Source organism: Macrobrachium rosenbergii, chromosome 4 (assembly GCF_040412425.1).
Source record: "Macrobrachium rosenbergii isolate ZJJX-2024 chromosome 4, ASM4041242v1, whole genome shotgun sequence".
In the NCBI taxonomy this organism is placed as follows: domain Eukaryota; kingdom Metazoa; phylum Arthropoda; class Malacostraca; order Decapoda; family Palaemonidae; genus Macrobrachium; species Macrobrachium rosenbergii.
Window position 1 is genome coordinate 84,683,669 of NC_089744.1, and position 24,299 is coordinate 84,707,967.

The 24,299-nt window shown below is 39.0% G+C and overlaps 1 protein-coding gene across 1 annotated transcript in view; it reads left to right on the forward strand.

Annotated features, from left to right (window-relative positions):
- The window catches only part of LOC136836322 (crustacean calcium-binding protein 23-like), a 137,499-nt gene that overhangs the window by 108,702 nt on the left and 4,498 nt on the right, over positions 1-24,299 (forward strand). Inside the window, exon 4 of the mRNA XM_067100476.1 lies at positions 7,568-7,777. Coding sequence (XP_066956577.1) covers positions 7,568-7,777 — 210 coding nt within the window. The remainder of the gene's footprint in view (positions 1-7,567; positions 7,778-24,299) is intronic.

Below are 24,299 nucleotides of genomic sequence, written 5' to 3' on the forward strand. Positions count from 1 at the left end.
TTCCATTTAGAGGTTTTTAAAATTTTGTATGCAAGTAATTGCATGAAAGGAAGGTTAAAGACTTGGAATGCCAGAGGTCTGGCGGTTAACACTCTGCAATGGTCAGTATAATGCATAGTAGAGGAGTTAGGCTCTGGCACTGGCAATAATTCAAAGCCAGGCACGGGAATTAAATTAGGTAGTTAGTGGTTACAAGGCTCAAAGTTAATTTACAAATGATTTATAGTTATAAGAGAAAAGTAAGTTACACATTCAGAAAGAGGGAGAGTAAAGGGAGTAACCTGACATCTGACTCTGGTTGGGTGCCAAGGCACTCAGTTAAAGTGAGGCACTGTGCCAGAGGGGCATGAGTGCCAGGAGAGTTCTGTGTCTCTTGTAGGCTACCTGGACTTGCTACGCCTCTGGCTTATCTTCCTTGAACCTCTTTTAGGTTGATGGTTTGACGTTTTAGGAAGAATTGGTGAACCCAAGTCCAAGGGAGGTACTGGAGTGCCACCTGTTCCAGCTGCCATGACAACTGAAGCAGGGGCGGTGCCAATAGTTTCTACCATCTGCCAATGCAGTTCCTTGAGCTCTGCGACCAGTTGAGATATGGAAGAATTTTCCATGAGAATCTCATATCTTCTGAAGACTTTGAAAGAGAGGAAGAAGTCTTTGTGGGCGTCTGAGGTTCACAGATTACAATGACTAACTCAGGCATAGGTTGTGAGGCTGCGCCGGAGGGTGAGCTTCCCCTGAGGTGAGGGGAATCTGGAAAAGACCCTATTTAACTTCAGGTTGGCTCTCTTAGGCCAAGCCGGGCCAAGAGAGGGGGGGCCAGTCTGGGATCTCCTGAAGGGAGATCTACTGCATGCTCTGGTACTGGCAGTAAGGCAGGACCAGGCACAGGAACCAGATTTGGAATTGGCTCAACATTCAGGACGGACAGAGTGTGGCACTGCTTAGGGCAGTCAAGTAGCGCTGGCAGGGAATTTGAGGCAAGTTTGGGATCTCCTGCAAGGAGATCTACAGTGTGCTCTGGCACTGGCAATAAGGCAAGGCCAGGCACTGGAATTAAATTGGGTAAGGGCTCAATGACCGAGACGAACGGAACCTGGCACTACTCAGGGTGCTCAGGTGGCACTGGCGGTGGCTCTGAGGCAGATCTGTGAGGACTATTTTTGCCTAAAGGAAACTGTGAGGGGTCAGAACCCCTGGGTTGCCTTGAGTTAGGTGGGGACAGAGAGTCCTGTCCCAGGAGGAGGTCATAGCCTCCAGGAAGGTAATTTGCTGCTGCAAGTGTGCAGAGCTTGGTTCTGTGGGGCCTGGTGACCCTCAAACAAACTGTTGGGAGAATCAATTTTACCCAATTAATGCTCTCGATGGTTACGAGTTTTTTCATTTTAGCCCCACAAGGGACTTTGTCTTCCCTTATCAGGGAGTCTTGTGCTCCATTGTCTTCAAATGCCTTGACCTGGTGTGCAGGGTAGCCACCTTGAGGAGGTGCCACAAATATAGGACCCTCAGCTGGAGGGCCTAGAGATTGGTGATTGGTAACTGCCAACACAATGGCAGGTGCAGCTGCTTTGCTAGGGCAATTCTTCCAGAGGATGGAATGCCCATAGGCTTTACATGCAGTGCAATAAATCTTGCTACAGTCTTTTTCAGGAGCAAGTAAAGGTTTAGGATGTTGCTTGGATTGATCAGGGGGTGGCATTGCAAGTACCCCTTCCTTTTGCAATGAGTGCAAATAGGAATTTTAGAGGAGGGCCCATTCTTTATTTGGGCTTGCAATGAGGTGTGACTTGGTGGGATGATCTTCCAATCCAGAGAACTTGCAGAAGGATGATAAACGTCCCAATCATCAGCCAGGTGACAGCACTCCTCGAGTGTGGTGGGACGTCACTCACTTAGGCAAGTAGCCGAGGAACTCTGGGTGTAGTAGAAAAAAATCTTCTAGCTGCATTTGTTCTAGGTCTTATAATCTAGGAGAACCTCAAACGTTGTGATGTTGAGGGCATCCAGCCAACATTTAACAGCTCAAGCTTTGTGATAGACCCAGTCTGTCCAAGTTTGACTTGCTTCTTTTGGTTGGCCACACCAACGTTATCTCTAGCGTTTAGGGGTAATCTCTTAGGCCTTGATGACGGCCTTCCTGACCTCTTCGAGGCCCCCTGAGCATCACCAGTAAGGAGTGGAAAGCGACAAGGCCCTTGCCACCCATGTGTTTGCCAAGGATCAGGGAGATGTCTGCTGCTGCAGGCTCGAAATTGGTGAAGGCACATTCCATTTGTTCAAGCCAGGCCTCAGGTTTGGTGTCATTCCACTTTGGAATTAGTGAGCATATGCTGTTGAGGGCAGATTGTGGAGTTGCCAGAGTGGGATGCTCAGCCCTATGTTTGGTGAGTACCATGGCACTCTCCTGGCAAGACTTTTCAAGGGTTAGCTCATGGTTGCACTGGCTTTCCTTTTCTTGTCTCTCTAATTCCCTTTCTTGTCTTTCTAATTCAGTGAGGGCTCTTTTCTACTGGGCCAAGGCTAGTTCAAACTGTCTCTCCTTCCTTTCTGCTTCTCTCTCCTTCTTAGCAGCAGCTACCTATTCTTGGACCCACGTGTTCAGTTGCTCCCCTCTGAGGTTCAACCCCTTCCCAATTTCCAGGAAGGCTCTGTAGTCGTGGGCAGATATGTTGCTGCAGTTGTTGTGGGCCTAAGGTACCAAGCAAGGTGAAAAGTAGGTTTGTGTTAGACCATGCAAGCAATTGCACAGACTGGAAATTGGCACCCTGCTTTTGGCAGGGTGTGGTTATGCAATGGTGTGGGCCAGGGGGGAGTGCCACTAGTAAATGGGAGTGCCCCCTGTGAGGTGGCACTGGCACTAAATGCAGGATCATTCTGGAGAACTGGTGGGTGGCACTGGGCTGGATGCTAATTGCAGTAATTCGGGCAAGGGCCTGCAAATAATGGGCAGTGCTCCCTTCTAAAAGGGGTGGCACTGAGAGTGTTCCTTGTAGCTAGTAGGTGGCACTCAAGAGCCCAAATTGGTTACCTAAAATGCAAGTAAGGTGAAGGATACACTGGTGGCACTTGGTGCCAAGAGGCACAGGTGCAGTTTTGTTATGGAGCACAGTTATTGGTGGTGGAACTTAATGTGCCGTGGTCTGGAGGGCCAGATATATGGCACTCACGGCGTGGATGGTCATGGTAACATGGTGCAAGCTTAACAAGAAGAACAAAATCTGCAGACACTCAATGTGCAATGAACCGCTGGTGAAGTTAGGTGGAATACGTGAAATGTTTGCGCGGCACAGAAAGTGCTGTGTAGTTAACATACAGACAACAATCCCTCTTTTGCTGAGTACAGAGGTGCGGTTCCAAATAACGGGTTTGGTTATTCAAGAGAATGGTTCTGGTTTGTTCCGAAGAATGGTAATTTGTTCTGAAGAATGGTAAATTTGTTCCAAAGAATGGCAATTTGTTCTGAAGAATGGTAATTTGTTCTGAAGAATGGCAATTTATTCCAGAGAATGGTAGATTGTTCTGAAGAATGGTAATTGATTATATGGTTCCAAAGAACTGGTAAGACACTTGGACAAAATACCACTGAAGTAAAAAGTGTGAACGGAAGTAGAGTTGAATAACTGGATTATTTTTAGCAGACCAGGCTTCCAATACAGACTCATTGTTTATACTTGTAAATTAAATTTGCTCTCAACACACACAATATTCAAAGAGCTTGGACATGGAACAATAAACACACTGAATGTAAACATTGATAATTATTATTTAAAGTAAGAGTTAAAATGCATGAATGGGTTTGCATTGAGACCCAGTATTTATTTTTATGAGACCAGGCTTATTAAAGAGCACTTTTGCCACAGTTAAAAAATGTTACTTTACTATCATAAATTATTGACAGTTTCGTAATAAAATAGTTTGCATGTGACCCAGAAGACATTAAAATGTTATTGTACAATAGTACAGTGATCATGTGTGTGAGAATGGAATACGCTAAAGCCATGGAATGGCTAATGATAGCTGACACCTTACACAAAATGGGTGTTCATGGAAATGACAGGTAAGTGAGACGTTGGTATGCAAGCAGCCACAGTCAAAACAAAACAGACGTCGGTATGTGAGTCTGCTACTCTCGCTGTCAAAACAAACATGAAGTTTTTCTGTTTACGAGATATGACTGTTTGCTTGAAATGAATTTACACACGAATATATGCAAAATTACTAACACTCAAAATACAAAATGATAATTCGCAGCGACTAGGATTTTCAAAATTAGAATGTTAATTCTTATACAAGTGAAAGCAGACTCATGCACACCAGTTACATGGCGTAGGTTGCCAGATACGACTTTCCTAGCTAAGCAGTATTGAAAACTTCTGCTATACAAATGGAGAGAAAATTTGCATTTTTCTCTCGAATTATCACTGTTCACTGCCTGGCTAAATTCCTGACTATAGCTAGGTCATGCAATTTACCATCATGCAATAGCAATAGTCCCTAAATATTCTACCTAACTGGCAACGCTACTACCTAAGTCGAATGAATGAAATTCCTGATGGCCAAGCTCACACAGCGCTCATGAGCATGCAATCTAAAATTTGAAATTTACAATTCCTAGTCACAGGTTTACTAACAACAAATGTGAAAATGGATACTTACACTGTATGATCTCAATCCAACTGTATTGCCCAAAAATGTAAGTGGAAATTTATATTAATTCGTTCAGCTCAATACACAAGTCCAGTCTAGCAATGATTCATTAAGATAATCGCTGGAATCTTGCACTGGAATCTTGCAAAATATGCTGGTTCAAGGTTGCCATTTCTTACGAGTATTGGTGCACTTGCAGTTCTTACCTTGTTGGGATGCTTCTGACTGGGAACCAATACATTGTAATACAGAAAAAAGGTTATCTAAGTGAAAATTCAATAAGGGAAGGTCCCAGGAGAGAAATTCCGGGTCTGAATTAATTACATGTATTTACAGAAATCAGAAGAATAAATCACAGGAGGCTGTGTACGCTAAGCTCTTAGCGCTTTCAGGTTAAAATTAACAATAGACAAATTTAAGAGTGCCACTCATTTAATATTGAGACATAAATAAAATCAGCTAAAAGGCTTGATTAATGGACATAGGGGCACAGAAAGATACAGATGTTCTACGGTATTCAAACACCCCTTCCGTAATGTATGGAGAAGGAACACGATCAATGGGTGAACTGAAACACAGTCTAAATATTACATGGAATGCTAAAGGCTCAAAAGTAATGTCAGGATATGTTCAGTTAAATTACCGACAAATTTCAGGGTCTAGCACAATGCAAAGGGGAAAGGAAAAAGAAATGAGATAAGAGTAATGGATAAATTACCGAACACTCTCCACTGCACAGTATCTCTAGTCCTTTAGTGAAGCTCCTTGGTTGTAGAATGAAATGGCTCTCAAGTAGCACAAGGATGTTAAGGTGATCAGCCTGACAAAGAGATTGAGCGAGAGCTCGGAGGTCATGTTCAGTGGTGTGCTACTGGGTCAGACTACTGACTACGTCTCTCTCCCGACACTGGTGTCAGCTCCTACTAGACCTATCTTTCTCGCTGGCTTTCATAGCCCCAAGCAATTCAGGTGTCCTGGCTGAGGAAGGCGATTCCTGTTAATTCCTGCTTCAGGCATTTTCTTGTTTTAGCCTGGGAACATAGATCCTGTGTGGGAAGAAGAGGGATCTGCCAAAGAACGAGTGTCTTGGGAAAGCAGCTTAAGTGAGGGAAAGTGCAGATCCAAACTCATTTAATGGGCAAACTTTAATTAACAGGGAAGTTCTTAAAGCTGCTCCCTGATCTGGGTGTTATTACCCCAAGCTTGAATACCTATATATATATATATATATATATATATATATATATATATATATATATATATATATATATATATATATATATATATATATATATATGTACATATATATATATATATATATTCTGATATATATATATATATATATATATATATATATATATATATCTTATGATATGTGAATATGTACAGTAATGTTTTCTGTGTTTTTTGATATGTGTTTTTTTTTTTTTTATGTGTTTTCTTTCAGATTTCTCATGTGTTGTGAAGTATAACAAGGTGGTTTTGTTGTACATATGCTTTTGTACAATGCTTGTATATGTTTTCTTTTGTGATCATCATATATGGACTGAAATAACATTAATAATGTTTATGGGGAGTCAGGTCTTACAAAGAGTTGGTTGGTTGTGTGATAAGATAAGATGTCTTCCTGTAGCCTTGTTTACACAGCTGCATGACCACAAAGGAAATGGGTATGCGAGAGAGAGATCGTAGAGGCCACTTATGTTATCAGTTAACAGTGAGAAGGGATGACAGGCTTGATAGCCGTGACCAGTTCAGAGGCCTGTGTGTGTGTTTACACAAGTGTTTAAACAGGAAGCTGTCAGTCATTCATATAAGAGGCAGGCCTATGTCGCTTTCTGAGCCAGAGAATAAATTGTTTATTCCATAAAGAAAGAAATTCTGTTGCCTCACTCATAACTTGATAAACTTAGATTGATTTTTTCAAGTGATAAGCAAGTTTTAAGGGATCACTGGTACCTTTAGAGTGTTCAGTCATAATATTATTGTTATAAGGTTTCAGGTATCTGGCCGAAGTGAGGTAAAATTTTGTATTTAATAGTTGTGTAATAACCAGGTACTTGATCACTTCGTGACAATATATATATATATATATATATATATATATATATATATATATATATATATATATATATATATATATATATATATATATATATATATTGTGTGTGTGTGTGTGTATAATTGTAATAACCACAATGTCCTATTAACTTCGAATTCTTCACGCTTCTTGGATACACTTGTCACTGTAAAGCCATAGAGCCAAATACAAGAATATAAAGAAATTAAATTACAATCACATACGTCTCTGATAAAAAGTAACCAGCAGATTATATATACATGCATATGTAATGATAACAGATTGGTATCGACCTTTGAAACTTGAAGAAAAAACCACAAATTTGAGAACAAATACATTTAGAAGCACACACACATACATACACATATATATACATATATAAATGTGAATATATATATATATATATATATATATATATATATATATATATATATATATATATATATATACATATATAAATGTGATATATATATATATATATATATATATATATATATATATATATATAATCTTATGAATCAATGTATGGGGAAGTTTGTAGAATATTTTCAAACTTATGACTAGGAATTTCATTTTTTTTATTTAAAATTATCTGTGTGAATCATAACATAAATATACCAGTCTTGATATGTATGTAATACTATTCAAACACCTGTGTCTTCCTTTGTAACCAGAAAGTAATAAAAGCTCATGAAATATATATATATATATATATATATATATATATATATATATATATATATATATATATATGTGTGTGTGTGTGTGTGTGTGTGTGTGTGTGTGTGTGTTAAAAACAATTATACTGAAAACACTTCATCATTTCTATTTATTCTTTTGCAGCCCAAAATGAACGAAACACGAATGAAACTTGTGGAAATGGCTTTCGACAAGATGGACAAGTCAGGTGACGGCGTTGTGACAGTGGACGACCTGAAGGGCGTCTACACCGTCACTAAGCATCCCAAGTTCCTGTCCGGGGAGATGACCGAAGACCAGATCCTGTTGACCGTCATTAAGAAGTTCGAAAACAACACTTCCATCGATGGAAAAGTACGGAAAACTCTGTCTCACTTGTCTATAGGGTTTCTCTCCTTTTTCTGACTTAAATACAAAATGGCCCCGAAATCACTCACTTGATTTTGCTGGGGGATGACTTTGGGCATCTTTTTAGCAAGGGTAGACATTCTCAAACCTGGCAGTAATGTCATTATCCAATGATTTGTGAGAAATTCTAGCTCCGTCAGATGCGTCAAAAATTAGGGGTAGGGGAAACAAGAATTGCAATAACTTTTCAGTGAAACAATATACAAACATGAATGAACACTCAAAATGTAGCCTTGGACTCATTCTACTTTTTTAATGCAAACCTGACATAATATGACAAAGATCAAGGTCACCATAGGTCAATTGGCAATGAATTTGACCCCTGCTTAAAATTTGGACCCTCTAAAAGGAAGCACATGCATATAAAAGCAGGATTTTTATACAACATCGATTTATTGGTGTATTTACATAGACTACACAGTAGAACAGTTTTTTCAAACCAGTAAAGTTCAATTTATATATAAATTGTCCCTAAAACACTGTTGCAAATCATGCTAGGATTTGGAAAAAAAAATGGACCGAAAATGGTATTTCCCGTGAACTAGTGACAAACTCTTAAAACAGGTTGCAAACTCACACAGTAATTAATTTTAAGTGTCTCTTGGGTTTGACAGGGTGGTCGAGTCAAGGGAGAAAGGTGATGTTAAGAGGAGGTCCACTAAATAAAAAAACCATCCAAAAAACCAACACTTATTTCAACTTTGCAATGGGTTTTTGCATTTGGTTTCATCTAGTGATTTACATTTGCAATAAGGACAACATACAATGGCTAATTTTCTACAACTACTGCATACAGTGGCACAGGATGTGCTTGTGCATGCATGGGAAAGTTATCTGGTATCAACATTTGGAGTCTATCAGGTTGAATGTTGCCATCAATTTCTGTGTACCCAAAGTTTCGTGGATCTAACTGCTGTCTGTTAAAGTAATGTAACTGTAGGTATGTTCCTTCTATTGCATGACTTGTGAGGGGTAGGTTCAAGATTGTCTTCTTGCTATTATAATATAGATGGTACCTTGATTCATCAAGAGTTTTACACTTTGTACCTGGTTTATATGCATTTACAAGGAACTTCAGCCATCTCCAGGTTTATGATGTTAGGATCCTTTCCAAAGTTTTGGAGAGAGTGTGCAGCATTGGACTTCAGCGCAGATGATTTCCCACCAAATTTGCTTGTGGAATCACATCCAGTAAGGTGATGAAGAGCTATCATTGTCCTGCAGGCTTTACGCCCTAGTCTTTCATCTAATATGTGTAATGGAACATAACGGGTTGTGTTTCCCACTCCAGCTGGCATCCACAATTCTTGTAGTCCATGGCCTTTCAAAATGTCCCAGTAGTGCAGTGCCAATACCATGACATCAGTATCATTGGATATTAGCACAATTCTTGTTGAACCGTGCTTAACAGCATGCAGGTCATGTGGTATCAACTTTACATTTCCTCTTCAAGGTCAAGAGTAAGCTCTGAAACTGGGCTGATGTCCTGGATGGAAGATATGCATGACATCATTTCAGGGCCAACACCCATTGCACTTACAACTACGGTCTTCTGGTAGGTCTGTTGTAGGATGGTTTCTCGAAGCAACTGCTGCAGCTTTATTTTATCAGTGGGAGAAGCCCAGAAGGCATCCATTGAAACTGGGAGATGTGTTTCGGCGGCAACTACATTTAAGTCAGTTGGCTTGCAGCAACTTCTTTTGGTCCTCTCATTGTCCTTGACAGACCCCACAACATATGTATCGAAAACAAAGTCAGTGCGATTGGAACCACTACATAATTCACCAAATGTCTTCACAGGAGCTGTATGCATTCAACAGAGATAACCCATCACATCCATTATGCTTGTGGTATTAGCATCTATCCATTCTGTTGGTTGGCTATAGTCGTATTTTTTAAGGCTCTTTTCAAGTTCATTACTCAAATCACTTTTATTTTGTTTAACCATCAGTCCCTCTCCATTGAACAGATAGCTGTTTTCCACTAAATCAAATTTTGATATACTTGCAGACACGGGCAACATCAAATATTTTCTGAGTCTTTGTTAGCTGCTGCTTGTAGCACTTGAACCTACCCCTCACAAGTCATGCAATAGAAGGAACATACCTACAGTTACATTACTTTAACAGACAGCAGTTAGATCCACGAAACTTTGGGTACACAGAAATTGACCTCTTTTGATATTATTCCTATGAATTGTATCAAATATATCCCTCTGTTTGGTTACAAATCCTTCAGTTTGGAATGTTTCATACAGCTTGGCAGATTTTGTTTCAAATTGCAGCAAGTCTTCACGTACCTCTTGAGGCATAATTTCCTGTGTGATAATATTGTGGAGCTTCTTAGTCTTCTAGTTTGCAGATATGACAACTGGGTTTTCATGATCTATGTATTTCATAATGTTCTGAACAGTGACCTCAGATGACCTCGTAGCAGTAAGGTTGAACTCTTGCTTGAGGTGAAGTTCTGTGGCCGAAGGAATGACACCACTGATTTGACGTTGAAAGTTGTGGACTGGCATCATTTCATGATAAATTATTTCACATTATGCATCAAACTATTTTCGCTTTGTGCTCCCAATGACTCCCCCAACATTCTTTTGTAATCTGTTGATTGTCTGCTCGAGGCACATGTCAGGACCAACAGCTGAAAACTTGCCCGCAGTCCTCTTAACTACAAATTTTCCTGCCACAAAATTCTGATGTACAGCAGGAGCTACCTGGGGCAACTTCCTCATGTCTTCTGAGGCCCACCTCAGGTAATTTATACGATCACATATAGCAAACAATGGTAGCACTGCTTGGATACTCGTTAGATGTAGGTCCCAGTCTCCTTCTCAGTCAGCCCTAACTAGATCCCTAAGAACCCAGACCATTTGAACAAATATATCCCAGAATTTGAATGTCTCAGAATTGACACCCCTCTTTGACCTAAAAGCATTGAAATCTGCAATCATTTGAGATGAAATACAGAGGAATGCATGCAGATGTTCTTTTCTCCCTTCCCTGTTTTTCCCAGATACACAACTTTTCATGAGTTTAAGAAGTCTAGTTCAGTCTTGTACTCTACAGCACCTTGGATTCTAAAGCATTCTGCTCACTGAGGTCTTTCTATACATTCACATAATATTAATAATCCTTTCAGAGACCTTGTGTAGTGAGAACCTTCGAGAACAGATTTGATAACATTTTCACCAAAAGCGCTAGATTCTACTAACATAGCTTCTGCTGCACATCCATCAATATACTTACCAATAGCAGCCAAGGCAACCTTAATGAGATGGAAAGAACCTAAGCATAATACTATGTTGCTAAATTCATTTGGCTTGTTCATAATTACCGTATTTCAAGGGCAATGTGATACACCCCTTCATCACATGTAACAAGCAAGTGTGACTGTTCTAATTGACCAACAATATCTTGAACATTTTTAAGGGCAGCGTATACAGTTGCATGTTCAGTAACAGGATATGGTAGAACGGGCAAAAACCCAATAATATTCTGAGCAATTTCCTCATCTGTCACTAGGGAATTAAAAGCACTCCACTTGCACATTGTTTGTTCTGGACAAAATTCATGAACTCTTTCACTGATATGTGACAAATCTAATCTACTTACAGTCCATGCAATATCCTTCTTCCTGATTTTCTGATATTCAGGAGTACTTATTTTGTATAGACTACTGGATACCTCATATTGCACAGAGTCTTGGTTTCTTGGAACTTTTATTGTAACTTCGAAGCTCCTGACAAGCCAGTTCTTGATTGAATTGCCTTTCCCGGTGGATGACATTTGTCTGATATATTTGGTTTCTCTAGCTTCTGGGGCTCTTTTTGTTTGTCCTACACTACAACAAGGACAGTATCGTGACTTCCCCCACTACCTGAAAGTGTAGCTTCTTCATGGTCAAAGTTATCAAATGCACCTGTGGTGAAACTGGATGGGTTAAAATGGCTCGGAAAAGGTACATGAGTCTTATTTAATTAACTTCACTAACATATGACGCCATGTCTGAGTGGTATCTCATTATTCATCATAGCTAATGGGCAGTCCAAACCGATTTAAATACACTATAAATGGATTCAGAATTCATCTTGTGTAATGGGGTGCGTTTTCTACCATTATGCGATATATAGAACACAATCTGACACAGCTAATATTTTCCTCATCTTTGAGGAATATGGTTCAGTGTCCTCCTGACATATAGCACTGACGTTGTAACTGGTTCTTGCCTCAAGGTCAACATTAAAAAGGGTTGAGAAGAAATTTTTAATCTCTGATGGAATCACAATGTTGTCATAGGAGTTTGTAGTTCACTGGCATCACAAAATTTACCATTCAAATCAAAATCCTGTCTTAAAAACATTCCCTTAGGATAGCACCACACTTATTGAAGCCTACTCCTGACTCTTCATTTTGTTGTGTTCCTCCAGCTCTGTTCAGACAAGGATTTTGGACATCATCCAGTGTCATCATTTTTTACAAGTTGGGAAGGTAACTGTGGTTGCAGATTTTGCGCCCTTCTGAGATAGTTTCGAATACATTGTTTATGGCAGTACAAATCAGCCACAAGGACGGAATTTGCATCATGGAGATCACATATTCGAGTGCAGACTTCATTCTGGAGTGCTGCTGCTGCTTTCAAAAACTTTTCTGCTCTACTCTTTTCGGTAATACGGTATTTTTCATGTGTATTACTGTGTTTAGCAGTTCCACATATGATGCACAGTTTGGAGAAGACATTGACATCCTCTGGCCAACATGCTGGATCACGTGAGGAGGATGCAATAGACCTCCTTGACCTTCATCAAAACAGTCATTTCTGACACTTGCTGCCTTGGTAACCTTTGCTCTACCATTCTCCGTGCTGGATGTGTTCCGAGTTGGGTCCACCATCTGGCAGATTATGCATTTCTCTGGATCGACTATTGCCTGTAATGGTTGGGAAACTGTCCTCTGTCGTTTTTTAAGTAGAGTAGCCATGACAACTTTGCTTGCAAAAGAGTAATTGATATTTAGTAGCAGAAAAGGAAAAAAAAACTTAAAAGGCCCAATCTCCCAACTCAACTAAGAAGAGTTAAAATCATAGACATTTAGGACATGCATGTACTGAAAATAAGATGAAATGGTAGCAAAATACACAATTTTTACAACAGATAATCATTTACTCAAAATAGCGAGATGATGACTCGAGGAAGCAATTTTTCGATATTTAGCACAAAATATTAGCAGACCTAAAGGGGTAATGTATATCAAGACTGAGCTCTACTGATTCAGAAAACTTTCCAGCTCTCTACTCTTCATAAATAAAACAAATGTTGAGGCATACATAAAAGATTTGCCTGTCAGGCGAATGATTTAGTTTCAGATGGGCTAAATAACAGCCAGTAGTCAAATCTCATTTAAATAACAGCCAGTAGTCAAATCTCATCTAAATAACAGCCAGTAGTCAAATCTGACATTGACCTTTGTCAAATCAATTCAGGTTTGCATTTAAATGTTGAATGTGTCCCAGGCTACATATTCAGCGTTCATTCATGCCTATATGTTGTTTCATTGAAAAGCTATTACAATTCTAATTTCCCCTACCCCTAATTTTTGACGCATCTGATGGAGCTAGAATTTCTCACAAATCGTTTAATAGCAACATTACTGCCAGGTTTGAGAATGTCTACCCTTGCTAAAAATATGCCTAAAGGCATCCCCCAGCAAAATCAAGTGAGTGATTTCAGGGCCCTTTCAACCCCCAAAATACCCCTTGGTTCCAGGACAAACCACTATATTATTTCCTTTCTCTGCAGTTCTCTTTCTTATTCATAATCCTGTACATACATGCAACTCTTTTTTTTTACTCTTTTAGATAATGATTAGAATACACACATACTGTGCATGTGTTCTGCATAGTCATTTATTCTAGTATATGTGTGTGTGTATGTATATATATATATATATATATATATATATATATATATATATATATATATATATATATATATATATATATATATAATTATTATTATTATTAGATTTTTACCTGGGGAAGAATGTGGAACTTACCATGGGGATTTCAATTGTGACTGCAGGCATGCATTCAAGTAAACATCATAAGAGAAAACTAAGCTGAAGGCTTTACTTCAACAGGGAAAGTTCAGATAAACACTTGGATTCACTTAAAATCATTTATATTTACATTTAACAAACTAAATCAGAAGAATGGGGAATTCGCAAAACCAGACAGGTTTTAACCACGTCACAAGCACAGGGGTGAACAGATGATTCACAGCTAGCAACTCCATCCGCAAACGAGAAAGCATTCGGTTACTCACATGGACGTGGGTAGCGTAATTAGGGAAACAAGGGAGTTGCACAGAAGGTGCCAAAGCATCGATTCTAGGCACTGGTATACGCATGAACTTTGAATATTTACTCACTGCACTAAACAAATCAGGTCTCATGAAAAAATCGCACTTCAGAAGGGAAAATAAATTAAGTAGAAGAATAATAGATTCGTGACTGGTTAAACCTCTCTTCAGGTACTTTACCCTTCCATTGGAGACGGGACCTCGTCTTCAGCTCAAAGCTGCCACATGGGAAGAATCAGGGCTCTGATGGAGCAGATGAGACAAGGGACAAGTGTCTGGAGTCTGGGGGCCAGGCATTTCTCTGGTTACCCACGTTCTGAGAAGGCGCAGGTCATTGTCCGTCCTTTTATGCCCTCGTAAGGATTTCGTCTTTCCTCATTCCAGACGGCAGTATCAGTGCTCAATTGGCAGTCCGTTTTCTATATCGCTCGGCCATGTGCGAGCCGTAAGGGAACCATATGGGACTTTCTCTATGGCCTCCAAAAGGCGGTACCTGGAAGAAGGCTCGAGCAATCACTAGATCAAGGCAGAGGATTAAAAGATTTTTTAAGGGCTGAGGAATGAAAGATTCTTCTAGGATGGGGCAACCTGTCTTTGTTAGTCAGCAGTGTTATTAACACAACTACCCTTGTTTTAATTGAATAAACGTGAATTAAGTTGATCTGGTGCATCATTGCACTCAGAGGGAGAGATGACTTATATTCGTGACACCTCCCCATTCAAGTTGAAATTCCACACCGTAAGTCGGGCGGGAATGTCTACGGATAAGTCAACTCGACTGAAGAAGCTACTATCTCTCTTTACTTCCCTCCTTTAGTCTCACTAAATTCTTAACTTAATAATTCTGCTAGTCAGTCAAGTGCAATTTATTTTTTTTATCACTTATAAAATGTATGTTATTGCAGAGTACTGGGCTGCTGGAAAAGCATTGATTAAATTTATCTTATTGTCACTCTACTGCAGCATTATATCAAGCTCAAAATAATGCGCTTAATGATAAGGTTAACCCTGTGACGTCAAAGTCATGCAGTTAGTTTGCCTTGATGAGGCATTACAACCAAGTGCTCGTGGGCTTATGTTAGATGATGCCACGGTACTTGTACACGGCAGCACTGTGCCAGACGTGGCACTAATATCGCAGGTGCCCCATGGCACTTATTTATGTGTGTGATGTACAAGTATGAGTGTAATTTACACAGGTTTTGCGAGTCAGGGACTCGAGATTTATATTACAAGGAAATGACAAAGGAATATAAATGACAGATGCAAGAGTAAGTGATGGCTGTTAAGAAAAGTTATGATCAATATGCCAAGATTATATTCCTTAGCCTATGAAAAATGGCTAGGTTCGTTTTTTAGCCCAAAGGCTTCAGATTACACCAGGTAGGGACCGGTGGATATGATGAAGGTAGTAAGAGGGCACGACTCCTCTGGCAGGCGCATCTTTCTCTCTCTCTCTCTCAGTCACAACTTGCATCTGACCAAGACTAAGGCTTATTGAATTAAAATGCTGAGATATAAAAACTAGACTTTATTTGGAAATTCAATGAAAGCATAACTGCTAAAGCTAAGAGTCATAAATATGATCTCTTACAAACCACAAGATTGAAAGTCAAAAGACTCAAAGAAAACCAAGACTCAGAATTAGAGCTGCAACTGTTCAAATCAATCGAATGAAAATTCCCACACCAAAAATCACAGTTGGCGGCATTCCTGTCTCCTAATAATATATCAATAAAATGGACATGATCACTTTAAAAATAAATGTCACATAGTCAAAGTGAAATACACCATTCTCCAATATTTCATGTCCTCACAGGACCCAACCAGAATTCCTGTTAGGAGAAATACAGTTCTCGTTAAATTCTGATTCATGGTGCATAAAAAACATGTGAAACACAAAATAAAAATGTATAATAATAAGGTACTCAAAGGAAAGAGAGGTTCACTGCAACGGTTCAAACCATGTAGGCTGCAAAATAATAATCACTGAATAATGTCTGAAAAAAAGAAGTATTAGCAAGCAGTCCTACTCACTTTCAATAGCCACTAAGAAGCCATCCCTCACAGTAGCGCTCTCACCACACAACTCCAAAAGGAGCAATTACTATAGGAACGAAAATCGAAGTGAATAGTAATTCTATAGTTTCTTTCCCAGAAAGCGTATGATAACACACCAGTGCACACATTCACTTGTTAACCACTCCCTCTAGTGTGACGTCACCGTCACGAACAGTGTTCGGTGAGGGGGTACAATTCCATTAGGCCGTAGACCACATGCGAACCAGTCTTCCAAACACACAGGTGTCAAAATTTCCCATGCTCCTGGTTATGCCCGGAACCAATGCATCGAGCGGGTTAAATATCCACTGTATGCTGAATTTCAGCTTTCCAAAATGCGAACAAACTCTCACCATTTCTAAGTGCGAGGAATGTTAACGCCATCATAAAAACCACTTGCTATGGACAGGTCTTCTCGCACATGAAGAGCTACATTTTCATAGACCAGCAATTAGTCAGCTTAACTAGTTCGTGCACCTGTATAAACGCTGACATAAAAATACCTGCCCAGTGTATACTTATATATATATATAAATAGTGTATACTTATATATATATATATATATATATATATATATATATATATATATATATATATATATATATATATATATATATATAGGGTCTTCATTGCTCACTCGAACATTCAAGCTTATTCTCAAATTCTGTCAGCCTCGGGGAGTCTGGGAAATGACTTGAAAAAACAGATTACATAAACCTCTGAGAAAATCGTCATTAACAAGCTTTTAAACAAATTAGAAATTAATAAAGCTTCACTAATATTTCAAGAGTAAACATGTCTGAAAACTGAACTTACATACGAAATTAACATGTAGTTTGTCAACAAATAGTAAGTGTAAGAGAATATTATAGTCTTATGGGAAACTATACAGAAGAAAATAATAGTCTCACAAATTATATGATACTAACCAACTGCCCCAACCTTCCACCATACAAATCAATATTTATTTTTCTATCTTCCTGGGTTTCATTTACTCTCATATAAACTTATCACTGTCAATTACTCTCAAATTTCTCCTCTTGCGACCAATTTCAAACTCTTTCACAAGTTTCTGCAGTTTCTCTTCATATTCCCTAATCAATGCTGTCTCATCTATAACCACCAGTATTTGCACACTCCATTCATGAGACAGTTTCTTTCCAGTCAACTGCATGTGCATCTACTGTCCTTTCCCTGACATAATGAACATACCCCGTGCCAGACCCATAGCCTAGCACCTGCTTCTCCTGTGTCACCTAAACATCGGTTCCCCTTGAACTGAGTAGCTACGGAGGGTGTTGGGAACCTCCCGGTTGCCGACAAAGCTTTTTGAGATGAGGTTTCTATAGCAAAACCCACCGCTTTTAGCAGCTACGCCCCACCCACTGCTTACGTTACAACCATTCCTTGAAGCTGATTGGTTGGCAATGGTTTCGAAAAGTTGGTTAATCTGTGGTTCTTTTCATCTTCATTAATGTAGCACTGGTTGTTTTTCCGAACTAAAATAAGTTCTGGTTATCAAAAGGAAAAATTAAATTATCCCCTGAAATAATACACATCTCCCAAAAATGGTGAAAAAAAAATAGGAAAACATGAATGAAGTCAGGAGTGTTCCACGATGCTGCAATGTTGTTTTTGTAAATGAGGTTCACCTGACCGTGGAGGTGATACAGGGAATGTTTTCATTCGAATCGGTCCACTTGAATTTACATCTGACATTGTCAATCGTGTTCACCATTCTAAATTTAAACAAAGACTTTCTCAGAGCTATGCAGACTGGTATTTCATATTGATTTTAAGAAATTTTGCTAAATTTTAATAGTCATAAGATCGATTTCATTGCAATCGTTATGGTGGGATGTCGAGCAGTGACTGCACTCTACTAAACCAGAATAGGCCTATGTTTAACTTAAAGTTACAGTATGGTAGTCTATATGAGTCCTGCTGGACATAACTTGCTGAGAATTTTTTCAAGGACGTTTTCTTCTTTCGAAAAAAACAGGATCATAAAAAATGACATAGACCTCTAACGTCCTATCTATTATTGTCGATTTACGCAGCTTATGACGTTTGGATTATGGGCCTATCTTATATTCAGCCGTTTTATTGTGGTTCTTGTTGTGGTTATTCTTGTTTTTGTTGCTGCTGTTTTGGTGCTTGTAGTGTCTTCGAAAATACTAGTGTAAAGCATTATCTGCTTGCTATTGGTAACTGAAATTTAGTAATTTGTTTTAATTAAAAGTAATCAAGATCTTTATGAATATAGTCTATACGCTAGAATATTCTCCTAACAACAGAGAGAGAGAGAGACAATTACTGACTCTTACTTATCCTTTAGTCAAAGAGGGTAATCTACAAGAATGCCCCCAAAATCAAGTGATTCATGGGCTACCCGCAGACTGGTTTGGATCATCTCATACATAACTTTTTTCAGCTATCATTTTTTTTTTTTCTTATTTCGTAAAGTATCTTATGATGCCTTCCTACCATAGCCTTCATTTTCATAGAAATGCTACAGCAGCCTTATATTTACTCATCACAGTGATATAATTTGTTATTCCTATTGTAAATATATTGTCAATATAATTCATTGAAAGCAGTTCGATAGTTGTGTGTAAGGCTGAGACAGCCCTATGATTGGCTTGTGTGTGTCGTCGGCTACATGCCCACAAATTTAATTTTATTCTCTGTTGTATAAGTGGAGTTACATTTACTATGGCCATCGACGCAAGTACACATGTATGTGTATATTCACGTGCTTATACGTGTACATTCCGCCATATGCATATCACTAGCAGATCCAGGGTGGGGGAGGCCATCTGGGCACGTGCCCCCCAAGTAAAATAATAACAAAATAATAATACTGAAGATTCAGATAATAACATAAATGAGAAATATAAAAATGGAAACAAAATAAAAAATTATTAAAAAAATAATAAAATTTTTAGAAAAAATAATAACAGTAATAATAATATCTTGTTAAAGAGAATGGCAGCATCACGATTTGATTTTATATATACAGGCAGTCCCCGGTTTATACGTTCGAGGTTCGATAAATATATTCATCATATTTCCCGGCTTACGACGCATGTTCCGGGGTTATATATATCCGATCCGACGGAAGAAATATGGCCCCAAAACGCAGAATAATCATAATTTGAAGGTTCTTTTTGATGTAAACTCAATAATAATGCAGTTTATCGTCTTCATGCACCCAGAGCATTAAAAGTAAGGTTTTCTTAATTGACGGTTTTCGACGATTTTCCAGCTTATTTTTTAAAACGGAACTTCTCAAACCGCTGAGGGTTGAATTCTTCTTATTATTTTCTTCTCATGAGGGTTGATATTTGCTAATAACTGGCCGATGTTCATAGTCTGGATAAGGAATTTGTTTCTTGAAATGCTAATTTAATTGCATATATATATGAAAAAAGGAAGTTACAAGTGGCGTCTGATCGTCGTAGAGTTGGCAAGTTACAGAATCTGGAAATCAGGATTATTCTCATGTAGAATCTTCAGCGTTGTTCTAAGGGCGTAGCGGAATCCCAACATTTCCAACCATATCATCGGTTCATTCTCAAGGAAGGGGAAGGGCGGGCGTCTTCTGGTTGGAATGGAATTGAGTCATTAGACGGTATTTATAGTGGCCCGGGTGTCCCATGTTGCGAGGGCTGAATTTTCATTGGCTGGTTCAGGGGATAAGTTCCTGAGCCAAACCATCTCCCAGAGTCGATGCTCGCACTGGTTTCCGCACGCGGACGTTGGAGACTGGGAGGGTAGTTTTGGGAACGTCACTGCTGGTAGATGGGGCACCACCTGACAGGTCGTTCGTTCGGCTCTGGGGTGCTGGCGGGCGGCACCCTATGTGCCACCGTCGGGAAGAAGGAAGTCTCCTGTGTGGTGTTGAGGCTAGGTCTCTCCTTTCCTATGTGTAGGGCCTCCAGGAGGCGGAGGCGGCGGTGGTCTGCCGCCTTAACAATAATTCCGATGTTAGGAATTATGTCCTTTCGGGTTATTCCGATATTGTGAATATTCTTAGCATGATTATGGATGGCACCTTCCTGAGCGTGGCAGGAGATCCTCTTGGAAAATCTCATCGTGGTCATCCCAATGTAGGCGCCGGGGCATTCCCGGACAGGGCATTTGTATTGACAGACCACGTTGGTTTTCTTCAGAGCAGAGAGAACCATAGAGAGGGCCGACTTCCTATGTGCAGCATAATTTGGCCGCCATTTTGATTGTGTGTAACTGGAGCTGCAGTGACAGCAACGTTTTGTAAACAAAAATGCTCTGAGTGCACTGCAACCCACTGTGGGACCAACAGTTTGTCTTTATGCTGGAAACAACAAACTGCCAATGTTTATTTATTTGACAGCTGCTATGATTGTTCATTTTATGGACGTATATCAGAAAATAAGGGTACAAATAGGCCTATATAAGTGTGTAACAGTAAGAGGACCACTCAGATACATCACAGCCAAATGTGACCAGATCAGCAGAACAGGCTTTGCTCCAAATAATACCTATTTAGGTAATTCCTTAGTGGGAGAAAAATTTTATTCTTCTTAGATATTCTTAGAGACATGTATGTGGTATATTTATAAACAAAAATAACCCATAAATGTTTAAACAGTTTTATTCAAAGTTCTGTAAAATAAAATAAAAATAACCCTTGGAAAAATGTGTAAACAACTTATTCAAAGTTCTGTAAAGTAAAATAATACATACTTTCAAACATTTAGGCTATGTAAAATTACCTGTGAAAGGACTGCATCTGGAAAAGTAATTATTGTACTTCAATGTCATTAAATGATGGCAGATATAATAAACCCTAGGAGAAGAACATGCTAGTAAAATGTCAAGCCTTCGCAAATACCATGCCTTAGCAAAATATGCACAAAATGCTATGCCTGTGCACAACCTATTGGAAATAGGTAGTATTTTTAATTACTAATTACGTACCACCACCAAAGGCATCAACACATACACATAGCACACATTGTTTAGCATTAAAATCACCACCAGTCCACCACCAAAAGCATTAACACACACCAAGCTTAATCGAGTTAGACAGGGCTAGACTTATGTCAGTGTGAAGACCTGTTAACATAATACTCATTGGATTAATATGAATTCATTTATGGGAAATTTTCAACAGTTTTCTGTTTTTACGTAATTTATTTTCTTTGGATGCCTTATTCTTGATTTTCAATTGATATTTTAGTCTCATTGTAACATACAATTGCTTCGTAAACTGTACACTTTGAGAACATGAAGGTGCACACAAAAGATCAAAGTTGACATTGCATCTTTAGCAACCTCCAGCTACACGCAATCAAAATGTCCGGCGGGGCTAAGCCAATTACAATGCAGCACATAGGAAGTCGGCCCTCTCTATGGTTCTCTCTGCTTCAGAGGATCCTGCGCCGCGGGGTTCAGGTTGTTTTTCATGATCAGGCCACTGACCTTCTTGTTTTTGTAATGTATTACTAATTTAACCTTTTTGCAGGGTCCATAGGGGAGACATTTCCCTCTGTGATATTGCGAAGGGGTTGCTCGTCCTCTTTGTATTTCCTGTGAAACACTCCCTTGTAAAAGAGAGTGACGTCTTCAATGGCGGCGGGGCGAGGCTCCTGCTGATACCATTCATCAATGCTTTTTCCTATCCATTTTGTGATGTCCTGGTTGGAATACCCATTGTTAATTAAAACCTGGACAACACACTCTAATTCGGTGTGTGTGTCATTCCAAGAGGTACAGTGTGAGAGAGCTCTCCTGATGAAGGCGCTGATCGCAGTGCGCTTGTAACTCTCTGGACACTCACTCTCACCAGCAAATAAAAATTCAGCCCTCACAACATGGGGCACCCGGGATACTATAAATAGCGTCTAACGACCCCATTCCAAATTTCCAACCAGAAAAGTATACCTTAGTTTCACCAGACCACAGCTGATTAACAGCTCTCCTAGGGCTGGCCCGAAGGATTAGACTTATTTTACGTGGCTAAGAACCAACTGGTTACTTAGCAGCGGGACCTTAATTTTCAAATTTCAGTAACAGTTTATTGTGGAATCCGAACCACATTATAGCGAGAAATGAATTTCTATTACCAGAAATAAATTCCTCTAACTCTTCATCAGCCGCCCGGGAATTGAACTCCGGCCTATCAACAAGCCCACCCTTCCTTGACAATGAACCGGTGATACAGTTGGAAACGTTGGAATTCCGCTACGCCCTTAGAACAACGACGAAGATTCTGCATGAGAATAATCCTGATTTCCAGAGTCTGTAATTTGCGAACTATACGATGATCAGACACCACTTTAACTTCCTTTTTCATATGCAATCAAATTAGTATTTCAAGAAACCAATTCCTTATCCATACCATAAACATCAGCCAGTTATTAGCAAATATCAGCCCTGATGAGAAGAAAATAAAATGAATTGAGAAGATCATATATAAAATCAATTCCACTGATGCTGCCATTCTCTTTAACAAGACATGTTTGAGAGAGGGTCTGTTACCTTCAAATAATAATAATAATAATAATAATAATAACAATAATCTTAATGATAATAATAATGGATTCAGTATTTCCTGATAGGACAGGCAATTGCTGTCCATTTCATATTTTCTATTTAAATATTGAATGATATGCTGAAGAAAATATATTATACTATGATACGACAGAAGCATTTCATTATATATATATATATATATATATATATATATATATATATATATATATATATATATATATATGTGTGTGTGTGTGTGTGTGTGTGTGTATACATATGTATATATATATGTATATGAAAATTGGTGGCCCCCACGAAATTTTTCTCGATCCACTAGTGTGAATATACATTGTATATCGAGGGACCGAAGGCATTCGAAGCTACTATATTGATTAAAAGGTACTCTATTTCCTACAGACACAGGTAGAAAACTATTTGCAATAAATTGACGTGTAGGCCTATGCCCTGTCATTGCCTCAGAATATAAGAATTTGATGTGTAGGCCTATGCCCTGTCATTGCCTCAAAATATAAGAAATTGACGTGTAGGCCTATGCCCTGCCATTGCCTCAAAATATAGGAAATTGATGTGTAGGCCTATGACCCGTCATTGCCTCAAAATATGAGAATTTTATGTATAGGCCTATGTCCTGTCATTGCCTCAAAGTATAAGAAACTGACGTGCAGGCTTATGCCTTGTCATTGCCTCAAAATATAAGAATTTAACGTGTAAGACCCGTACTGTACCTTGTCATTGCCTCAGAAGAAATTGACATGTGGGCCTATGCCCTATTATTGACACAAAATATACGAAATTGATGTGTAGGCCTAATCTCACAATGATATTAGCCTTTGACATGCAGGATTATGGTTAATTAACTCTCTAATATCGGAACTGGCTGCAGAAGTCTACGCTTCATTTCAATGAATATGTCCTATGTCCGCTTATGTAGCCCTACACCAATTTAAAAAAAAAACAAGATGCTTCTGCATTCATGCTGCGCATGATCAGCAAAAAGAAAAAAAGATGCACAGACAGAATGGTCCAAGATCTTCATAATTTTATCATAAAACTTATATCTTTTATCAGAGATGTCAGTTGCATACTTCACAACTCTGGGAACTCAAATCTGTGGTGTCATCATTCATGCACGGAGCTCAAGATGACCGAATGGAGTCAAATCAGTACTGGTAATCATTTGGACTGTTAACTATAGCAAAATTCATCGCTCTTTGCAACAGCAAAGCCCCAACCATTGCTTACGTCACGACCATTTCTTGAAGCTGATTGGTTGGCAGTGGTTTCGAAAATTTGGTTAATCTGTGGTTCTTTTCATCTTCATTAATTTAGCAATGGTTGTTTTACCGAACTAAAATAAGGTCTGCTGATTATCAAGAGGAAAGGTTAAATTATCCCCTGAAATAAAATCATAATACACATTGTCGCGAATTTTTCCCCACGACTGGGAGAGTTCTAAGTCCCGGATGGTACGGGACTAGGATGAGCTGGCCTAAAGAGCAATATCAG